The sequence below is a fragment of the Trematomus bernacchii genome, unplaced genomic scaffold, assembly GCF_902827165.1.
Source record: "Trematomus bernacchii unplaced genomic scaffold, fTreBer1.1, whole genome shotgun sequence".
Taxonomy (NCBI): domain Eukaryota; kingdom Metazoa; phylum Chordata; class Actinopteri; order Perciformes; family Nototheniidae; genus Trematomus; species Trematomus bernacchii.
In genome coordinates this window covers 15,943,145-15,954,526 of record NW_022988050.1, presented here as the reverse complement: position 1 = coordinate 15,954,526, position 11,382 = coordinate 15,943,145, and the positions used below count along the sequence as shown (strand labels likewise).

Sequence of the window (11,382 nt, the reverse complement as noted above, 5' to 3'; positions counted from 1 at the left end):
TACATGAAGATTCCTGTTGAAGCCAATGGAAAATGTACAAGCTGACGTCGGTGTGTGAGCAAGTACATGCATGACTGTGTGTGTACCTTCTTGTGAGCGCATGTGTGTGTTTGTGCAGACCATCAGGCTAATCTGTGGTTTGTTTAGCCAGAGCTGAGGCAATGCTGGGGATGTAGCGGAGGGGCTGTTTGAAGAGCAGGGTCTTCACTCCTGCCGCCTAAACAGCAAGCTTTAATTTAAGGCTCCATCCAGTTGCATTTCATGAAAAATAAACCCCTTAGCAGCTGGGGTTTTTGTGCCTGGGAGCGCGCTGCAGAGTGCTATTTCTTTGCTCGATTGGCAATGCTCAGCAGGGCGGATTGTCTTTTGGACATTTAGCATCTTTACACAACTGCAGAAATAGCAGCCAGTTAAAAACTCTTATTTCTCCCTGTTGGCTGCTTCCAGAGTGGATATTGTACAATTAAAGTAGATTAAACCAACCACTTGACATGATAAATGTGGGGTAGAATGGATTACAATTACTGTAGCAGCATGCAAATAATCACTTTCCCCCTTCCATTTTTCTATGCTGTGTCCTTATCATGGATCCAGCTATTGAATTAACCCCAAGGAAAACAAGTCGTAATTCTTTTCAGCATTATTGTAACAATATCAAAAATCACATTACTACACTGTATGGAAAATAATAGCACAAACCAAATCAAATTCTTCTGAAAAACAAAACAAATAAGCTGTCATCTTATCTGATTTACGTGGACAAACAACAGCCTGTGACATAGTACAATACCAAAAACATACTTATTTTGAGCTCATTTTAGGCCCTTTGAGAAAGCTCTGGGACTGACTGGCAGCTGTCCACGGTCCTAGCTGGAATGCAGTGTATACGTCTCTGGGGTCAGGAGTGCTCGGGGACCGTGGGATGATGGGTGTTTTGGATTAAGAGAAGGGGGCACGGGGGTCATGAGGGCTTTCTGGCTCTGTGAGGTGACAAGGGGGTGAAGTCCCGCTGTGACCGCTTGGTGTTCCCACTGTACAGAGATGAGATGGAGGCATTGGTGGTGGCCAGCGGGTGAGGCAGAGCCCTCCGAGGATAAAGTGGGCCCCCCCTGAGCAGCAAGACATCCCGCACTGCTCCCCGGAAAGGCTTACTGACGAAGCAGTAGAGGAAGAAGTTGACAGCTGTGTTGAGCATGGCCAGCATGTTGGACAGGTCGTAGGCCAGGTGGACGCGCCAGTCTCGGTGAACTGAGGACACGTACAGATGGTAGATGACCACTACTGTCCTGGGGGCCCACAGCACAGAGAACACAGATGTGATGGCCAGCAGCATGGCAGTAGTTTTTCCAAGTAGCCGCGGAGACGCAATCTTTGACCCGCCCTCCTCCTGGCATGGCTGCTGCCTTTGCCTGACCTTCAGTTTGTGGATTATCAAAGAGTTCAGCAACAAGAAGATGCTGCAGGGCAGGAAGTAGATTATAGTTACATGCGTCCATATGAGGACGGTGTCCAGGGCTGTGGGGGGGTTGCTATTCCTCCACATGTCCGACCACCAGAAAAAGGGCACACCCGATACGAGGGATAACCCGAGGACCACCCCAATGATCTTCCTGGCCCGGGCCGGGTAGCTGATCTGGCGGTGGAGGAGGGGGTGGCACAGCGCCACATACCGGTCCACGGTGAGGGGCACGGTGGACCAGATGGAGGCGTGGTTTGCAGCAAACTCTGCAGCGCTGACGGAGTGCAGCAGAAGCATGGGGACGTCTCGGTGAAAAACTGCCGTCTCAAGCAGGAAGCCCACAAAGATGATGAAGAGTTGGGAGAGAATGTCTGAAGCAGTCACGGCCAAAAGGTAGTAGTACAGAGCTTTCTTAGTGCGGGATGCTAGCCTGGACAAAGCCACGGCTGTGAGGATGTTGACTGAAAAAAACAGAGACATAATGGAAAAGTTGTAGAAAATGTGTTGTATAAAAAGAAAATAGAATGCCATTTACCGCTACTCTGCTAAACTACGCTAAGATCTTAAATATATCAGGGTTGCCAACTTTGGGTACCTGGCTGGAGTGAGATTTTGATATCATGGGTTTAATTCGGTTTAATTACACATATGCGCACGAAATGACTGCTATCGTGTCAGCAGCGGGACCTTAGCATATATATAGGATATATATACAATATATACAAATACACAATAATGGACACAGATTATAAAGGGCACACAGTTTCATTCACTAATGAAAGTCAAACATGTTTGTTTCCACTGTTTTATTGTGTGCCTGTCGCGATAAGCAATTAATTGACTTATAGTACGATAAATAAAAATGAACTCGATAACTTTTCTGACCTCGATAAATTGCCATTTACATGAGGATGTGACTAGCAGTTTGAAAGGATGTACTTGAATTATTATTATATATTATCATTATGTCAGTGGTCTAAAATGGTCATACAACGGTGCCGACAATATTATCGTTTATCGCAATAATTTCCGGGAAAATGTATCCAACAAAATTAATTATCGTGAGAGGCCTCTACATGAAACACACACACACAAACAAATCTACAGACTTACTCCAAACTGCCAAATATATTAATTAACACACTCTCACTCTCATATACTCTTTGACTCTATTTTGGCCTAGTAGAACAATAAGCAGCAGACTTTTACTTTGTTATCATTTCTACTGGATCTTAGATCTGCGCATGCGCAATACGGGTCGGCAGTTGCGGCTCCAGAGTATTTTTGTTGGGTAATCTATGGTAGGGCTAACCCATACAGTGGTGGGGCTCAAATCAGTATTTGCAATGTAATTACATACACGCTATATCGCCCCCCTTGACAGTGAAACGCCACGCGTGAGGTTTAGATTATTTCCCTGTCTCAATCCAAATTGAACTGTATGAAATGAAAAGACACATTTGTCTTGTAGTAAATAAAAAGGGCGACCTGGAGCCAATCCTGCAATTTCCCCACAGGTGAAAGAGTAGACATGCTGAAAACCCAACCCCTGCAGGGGGGTCTGGGGGGATTCTCCCCTAGGAGATTTTTTAAAATACTAACATAAAATACACATTCTGGTCCTCTCTTGAGAAGAAAAATAAATAAATCTATTACCACACATTTAAAAAAATGAATGGCATTTTAGTTGTGTGTTACTTTGTTCTGAAAGCTGAACCTGCTTCTCCACAGAGAGAAGAGGGAAGAGGCTGTGTGAATTACTTTACATTGTGGATAAGGGTGGATAGCCCCCATTGTTCTGTGTGTCAAAATGAAAGACAGCCCACACACCTATCAATCATCAAACCGTGGGGTCTTATTTCATTACGTGTTGATTTCTATCAACACGTAATGTTGTATCGATGTATTGTACTACCGCAAAAGTATTCTCCGTCGGGACTTCCTGCAACAACACCACGCCGTTATCGTGATTCTGATTGGCCAGAAGACATTATCAAAGATGTTCTATTGAGAAGACGATCACTACGTTACAAAAGTTTTCAAAACCGTTTCTAGTCTTCGGTATTCTTGTTTTTGGCGTGAGAATAGTTTGGGCAGCGTGAGAGCGTGAGATTGAGAGTGAAAGCGTGTGTCACACGCCAGATGCGTGAGAGTTGGCAACCCTGAATATATGGCTCATATTTATATTTTCAACTCCTGGAAACGCATTTAATGTAGCCAAGGTTGTGGCTAGTAGCATGCTAGCTAAAGCTGTAGTTTGGCTTGTTTTTAGCTCTGTTTGGAAGTTAATGCAAATTTCACAAAAGAGGAAACACTAATAAGTGTATAGCCAAGGTTAGCTTTGGCTAGTAGCATGCAACCGTAAGTTGTTAAACTGCAGTTTGGCTTTTTTAACTCTCTTTAGAAGTTATCTCAAATTTTGCGAAACAGGAAACAGAATAAATGTAGCCAAGATTAGCTGTGGCTAGGAGCATGCTAGCTTAAAGATGTGATAACTGCAGTTTGGCTTGTTTAGCTCTGTTTAGAAGTCTTTGGAAGTTTCACGACTTCTTTCACAAAAAATGATATATCTATATAACTCAATTTCTTTCATGGGGCAAAACATATGAAATTATGTGGCATATCAGGTTAATTTTAAGGTTATGGTGCATTTGTAGGGAAAACATGCATTCATAGCAGTACTGTTGCCACACAGTATCTTTTTTACACAGCATCTGCAATCTGTTTTTCAAATCTTGTCAGCGGGATATTTTCACTGTAGCATCTGTAAAATCACCCGTCTTTTAAGACCCCTTCCGGCATACAGCTGTTGACTCTTGCCCTTTGGCCTTTCTATTTATTTTCCTTTGGGAACAATTAAGTGACGCATCCAAATGCTCTGGTGACACGTCGACTTGTTTCGATAACCACTTGGTCTAAATCTCTGCTGGATCAATACCAAATCACCACCATCGACTTGTGCATGAAGCACAGTAATGAGAAAAATGCCGAGGTGAACACTGTCCATCAATGTGACATTTATTTCCACTTAAATCAGGTGATACATTTTGAAACAGATACATTCCAAGGACACTTGGCCGGAGCGACGGACGAATGGATAAATACTCATAGACTCAAACACACTGATTGCGAGATGATTCGATTTTTGTAACCTGTGAAAAGAGCCATTCATGCTTGGTCATGTGCCACAACAGTGTCACTGGTCCATTAGAGCTCTGTAATGTACCTCTAACTCACTTGTGTATTGATTTATTCTGTCCTCTGCAGTTCCCACTGTTATAAATAGATATCAATGCAGCAATTTGAACTGTACTGTAATTGTGATTCAGTGCAAATGCAACATTAACAATCGTGTCGTACATCAATTAATATTCTGACTCAAATGCACATTTACCTAAATTACAAAATAAGATATTTGACGTAAAAGACATGTTTTCTGGTAGGAGATATAGCTGGAGTTCATGGACGTCAGTTCACTAATATTGTACAGCAGTGGTAGCAGAGGTCCTTGCCTTTGAAGACTCAAAACCATGGCATATTAAACCCCTAGGTATAAGAAAAAATGAATTTTCTTTAAAGGTCACCTATGATGCAAAATCCACTTTTTCATGTCTTTTATACATAAATATGTGTCGCCTGTGTAAAGAGATTCTGAAAGTTTCAGGAACAAATATTTGCTCTCTTTTTGTCCTGATCTGTTTGTATCAAAAACTGTGTGTTGGGTTGTGTAATTTTAGCCAATAACCAACCAAGGTAACACCCGCCCACCTTATCACCTGAATTTCCTCCTTTTTTAACCAAATATCTCTCAGAGGGGTGAGGGAAGTGGCTCCTTATTTTCATCTAAAGTAACAGACACAGAATCAGCACTTTTGAAACAGGGCTGAAACAGAGGGGCTTATGGGATGCTGCAATGATCTGTTTGGTGTTTGGAACCAAACACTTCAGAGACATGTTTTGTATATATCTGAGACATATATATTGATGAAAAACAGTATAATGGGGGACCTTTAATTTAACAAACAACAATGCAAACATTTCTCACTATAAGACATACCTGGCACTCCCACACAAAGCAGGATACTGTAGTAGATGACAGGGATGAAGCCCAGGACACATTTGGACTTCTGCAGCTCCTCAGGTTTCAGGCCCAGCTCCTGTTGGCTGGACGCTGTCACATTGTGCAAGTCGATCATGACCTTGGTGCTTCCCCTGGGAAATAAGTAGAGACAGAGACTCTGAGTTAGTGTTTTCATTAGGAAAGCAGGAAACAAGGGAAAGCTGACGAATAATTGTGATCTTCTGTAGTTTTCCTATTCTCAATAAATCCCATGATAGCCTAAACTACCTATGAAATGTTTATACGTTTTGTGTCACATCAATGAGACACACTGGATGACGTTGTTATATGAATACCATGAACACACACTGTTTATTTTTATTTCAATCCCATATACACCTGCTGCTTTCACCAATACTAACTAAAGCACTAATTGTGGAAAATTCCGCTGCTGAAAATAGTCCCCAGCAAATAAATGATAAAAACACAACTGTTTTAGTAAATTACTGAGCCTTTATCAAAAGTGAAACAATATACTGTATGTGACATTTGTGTTTTACATTTTTTTTCATCTGAAGTTAGCACAAATGGGTTTGTCAGAAGGAAAAGAAAGACACAATTGCTTTGTAATACTAAAATGGATTTAAATTAGGATTTGGGTAGAGCAAATACAGATTTTGAAGCTTGAAAATAGAATATTTTGAGTTCAAAGGAAATATATTTTTATTTAAAATGCTTTCATGCCTTAGAAATCAAGTCTCAACAAAAGACAGAATAGGATATTTTCATCTGAAATATTTCTAATGATCTTATGACTAAACGGTTAATATTTGTGTACAAATCAGAAAAATAAGAAGAAACTTCAGTTTCACAGAGCCTCTTGTTGTCCTCACTTTTTGTTTTTTTCTCTAAACCCCAAATAATATGTTTTGTGTATAACATTAAGATAATCATCATTCTCATTTGAGAAGCTGCAACCAAGAAATGGTTTAACATTTGTGCTTGAGAAATTATCCAAACAATTAATTGATTATCAAAATAATTGATGATGAATTATTTGTTGAGGGATTAATTGACTTATTGTTGCAGCTCTAATTTGCAGTCCCATAAATCAAGTGAAATAAAGTGGCTAAAAATACACTACAATACTCTCTAAAATACACCTTGTCTTTAGATAAAGTTTCATTTACGTAAATACAATTCAATATCAATTCATCATTGACAATAGGTCAGACTTGTATAAGAAAACTATCAATATATAGACAACCTTGTATATACTGTGTGAAATATGTAATTCAATGTAATGAATGTAGGGCCTAATCATAACAGAAGCTGGTTTTTAATCTTCATAATACTATTTACAGAAACCCAACAATATCAAGTGTCAAACCTTTGCAGATGATGACCTGCTTTTTATTTCTGCATCTTGCATTTTACTATAAGTGGCGTGATTCATGTTTGCTTTACGGAGCTGTTGCTGTTTTTCTGACACAAACTGTGGAAAACAAAAAGTGGGTACATTTGGACTCAGTCAATTAAACTGCAGGTGCACAACAGCAGATGGGCTGACAGCGATGACCCTGTCCCCCTCCATCCTTACAGGAGTCATTATCGTCCCGTCTCCCTGTCTAACCTTTTCACCCGCTAGCCATCCATCCTGTTTTTCTCTGTCTGTCTCTCCTCTGCCTACTCTCCTAATTTACTTCACTCATCCATGAAGCTGTATTTGGACTGTGTTATCTCTTAAGCTTTCACTGGCAAACCATTTGTGGATGCTTAACCAACGTCAACATCATCGTGGAGCCATGAAACACCCAATAGGTGAAGCTGAGCTCATTATGTGAGCGGGGCAATCACTACTTCTAACAGTTGGTCATATTTAATCACCGTGATAGTAAAGGCTATTTGTGCAAAATCCCTGCATGTGATTATATGACCTGAGCATTTTCCGACTTTTAGCTGGAATGTGATCATAAAATTGAAAAAATATCCTAGTGTTTGGCTGATTTCATTTCACAATAAAATAGCAGGAAGTCATGTAGTGAAAGCAATCAGTTCAACAGAAACGGCTAAATTAAGTAGCCTATATGCTGTTTTGTTGAAATGAAAAAGGTCTGTAAAGTATACTCAGGCCATTAGTTAGCGAACAGCCACCTGAAAATGGTTAAAGTTATATTTTTGAATGATGGGGAAGTGAGATCAGGAAGAATGATGCATTGTTGTCTTCACATGTCAGAGTTGGCCTACAGGAGTGGGAGATTTGTCACAGGAGACATCACATCTCATCTAACAACTGATAAATCTGGCTCCTTGATTGACGTCACCAGACAAAGGCACATGAAGGTCTTAGCTGTTCTATCTGAAATGTGTGAAATTCAGTCTTGTTTGTTCAATTTTTTTAAATAATGCTAATGTTAACCGTGGAATTGAATTGTTTTATCTGATATGCGTGTTATTGTAAAACCATGTGTAAAGAAACTGGATAAAAATGGGAATGTTATGGAAATTATTTGACTGGATGTTTGACTTTAGACATATGTCATGGAATTGCAGGTGTACAAACATTTAGGAACTTCTTTTACTTGTTGGATGAAAAGGTCAGTTTGACAGATCATTCTTAACCTCTTTTTTTTTTTTTTTAACCCCAGTCACAGTTATCTACATTAAAAGTCAGAGCGTTTCCTTCAGCACAAAGTATTACAATAAGTCCATCAAAAGTATACTTCTTCAGAATTTGCAAAAAGATGTAAGCCTAGATTTCGCAGCATCTGTTTCCAAATTGTTATTATTGTGCTTTTTGCTGCCTTGTTTACCTGTAAGACGTTCTCCTATTTCACTCTTGGTTACGTAACAACATCACATGTGCTGAGATACGATATCCTATTCAGTATTAATAGGAGTACTATTCCCATAGGAGGTTTAGAGCAGACATACAGTACATACAATGTTTGACCTTAGAGACGTACTTATGTGGCAGCTTGATAAAAGTAGTAAAACAAGTGAAAGTAGTCAAAGTGTCAGTGGTTTAAAGTGTCAGAAAAGAGTAAAAGAAAATAATTCAGTTTCATTTTCAACAGTAAAATGTTCTTTTTTTATGTTCTAGCATGTTAGCATTATTAGCTGCTAAATCGCTACTCCATGGAGTAAATAAGCAGTTGTGTAAGGATTAAATAGGAAATAATTCTAAAAGCCTAGTCTGAATAAACTAAAATGACCTTCTAACACAAATGCCGCTTAGATTTACTTTAAAAAATGGGGAAAATGGCTAGCAGACCAGAAAGGGAGTATAGCGCGGCCTCTTTCAGAAACAGGACATGCTTCTTCACAGGCCTCATCTCTGGTCCAGGGGTAAGAAAGATGATCATTATAAATGAGAAGGTTGTGAAGTTGCCAGCGAAAACACAGCAGAAGGGAGCACTAATTACACTGAACAATCAATATTCCTGCAGCCACTTCTATAATACCGGCAGAGATCCTCCTTAATCCTGAAAGTGCAAATGAAATCTTGAAGCTGGGAGAGTTATCTCTCTCCTCTATTTACTCTTCATCACACTTTATTCTCGGGGAAGTTTCCTGCGTCTAATCGCCATTTTCAGTCCCCTGGGTGCTATAGATTTTAAGTGGGAAAGGAGCATTAGAGGTGTTTGATTAAGTCCACTAAAGTCTTCTTTCTCAAGGGAAGTTAGGGGTCTTGACATGGCAATCGTATCGCACTGCTCCAGTCAAGTGTCAACAGGCGGAATCCTCTGGAGACTCCCTCCTAAAAGAACATACAGTAAGTCGACTCTAAAAGGATAGGAAATGATCCATATTCAGTTTATTACCAACAGTACTTGCAGAATACAGGAGTTGCTGTTCTACTGTTGACTCAACTGTTTGCAGTTTTTATGTGTTATGCGTGACTTTGGTAATCCTGCTAACCAAATTTGAATAAAAACATACACCTACTTAGCGATGTAATCGACACTGATATTGATTTATTTGAGGTTGCTCACATATGTTTTGCCACTGCCCATTTGCTCAGCAGCATTGCTTGGCTGATTGAATTTTATTATGGATTATCCCAAGGAAAACTAGCAAAAACGACAAATTCTTTGTTAAGTGACAACACTTAACAAAGAATGTTCCCAATTGTTACAGTACCAAGAAAACACAACCAAGCACTAGACATCCAACATGAAAACAACTAAAAACAATCTATAAATTCCAAGAAAAATACAATTTACTCCTATAAAAAAATAAGGCAGCTAAAATAATAAAAATATCATTGGACATTTTACTATAAAACTGTTACCCTGGTCCAAAAATAAACCCTAACCTAATTTCTTTAGACAATCTTTTTTGATGAAAGACTAAAAACTACATAAAATACTTCTGACTAAAATGTTTACTGGAGGCAGTTAAGAAAACACACACTGGTCCTTGTCCTGGTATACTTAGGTTTTACCATTGTTATGTGAGAAGCTAAAAAGTACTGAGGAGCATAGTGATAATATCTTTCATATGATGCCACTTCTGTTGTTGTAGTCTGAGCTGTCCTGGCAGCAGTCCTACCTTCTTCAACACGTCAAAATGAGTTTGAATGGGTTGCTCAAATATCAAATAATATTATTTTGCTTATCTTCAATGGGGTAACTCCTGCCTGTTTCTCCAAACGTAGGCTGTTCCAACCTCCATCTACTGTAGGCAATACACTGACAATGGATAAGTCCTCATACAAAACATGAGAACTGTCCCTTTAACCAGGACAGCTGATCCACCGCTCTGCAGATCAGAGGCCGAGGCATGTTTCTGATTAAGATTCTTCCCAGGGTTTAGACGCAGCCGGAGGCTATGGGACGGGGCTCTGCAGGGGTTCAGTGCCCAGGAAGCTGGACTGAACTTTATCTATGCTCCACTGTGTCCTCTTAATAATTCATCAAGGGACCGTGCACCTGAAACAACAGCGCTGGGGAGATAAAGGGTGCTGCAAGCGTGGCCATACAGCAAACATATCAGTGTTTCACATGGGAACAAGGAGGGATGCATTCTTGTTGTTTACCAAGAAAGTAGGAGTTACTTTTGTTTTTATTTTGGAAGCTGGACTACAGGTTTTTGATGTATCTTAATGTAGCAACTTCAAATAAATGTCTTCATCATGATGCTGTTAAAAGATCATCCATAAGGCCAAGATCCTCGTTAGGAAGACATAATCCAGAAGTGCATTTGGCAGAAATGACAGGCTAATATGATGACAAATGTGACTTTCACTGGGTGTCATATAACAAGAAAACACTTGAGATAAATAAATGTTCTCAATATAAAAGACAGAGTTCAAGGCAATGCCCATTATTAAACAATTGGAAGTGAGTATGTCCAGACACCCTGCTTCCCTGAATAACTTTATAACAAGACTGTACCTTGTACCATTCTTGAAGTAAATGATGTGTAACAGCGCTGATTGCACAAGAAACAGAAACATGTCATCTTTTACAACAGAGTAGATCAGACATTTGTGCATAAACAATGAATGGAAATAGTTTATTTGGCTTTGTATGGTCACTCTCACAGTCTTACCTTCACATCCAGTTCTCTCTGCGACTTTCCACCTGGTTTACAGCCCGAGCGGTCCTCTGCTCTGTCCTTCCCCCCAATGCTGCTACAGAGTCCCCGACATCGCTGCTGGACACCCGCTGAGGAGACGTGGAGGAGGACGGAGAAGGGGAGGAGGAGGAGGAGGAGAAGTGGAGTCCAAGCAGCTGGTTCATCACTGCAACGAGTGAGCGGAGGGAGAGGGGAGAAAGGAGGTAGAGGGGAGTGACACTGTGGAGAGGGCGAGGAGCGGGAGAGAGGGAGGGGCTGATCTGTGGAGGTGATGACTTGA

At 40.2% G+C, this 11,382-nt stretch overlaps 1 protein-coding gene across 1 annotated transcript; it reads right to left on the bottom strand.

The window, feature by feature from the left end:
* Positions 1 to 698: 698 nt before the first annotated feature.
* Positions 699 to 11,129, bottom strand: gpr142 (G protein-coupled receptor 142). Its single transcript, XM_034120000.1, has 3 exons — positions 11,076 to 11,129; positions 5,517 to 5,671; positions 699 to 1,920 (listed from the first exon to the last, which is right to left on the bottom strand). The coding sequence occupies exons 2-3, from the start codon at positions 5,653 to 5,655 to the stop codon at positions 962 to 964; spliced, it is 1,098 nt and encodes a 365-aa protein (XP_033975891.1). The 5' UTR covers positions 5,656 to 5,671; positions 11,076 to 11,129; the 3' UTR covers positions 699 to 961.
* Positions 11,130 to 11,382: the final 253 nt, after the last annotated feature.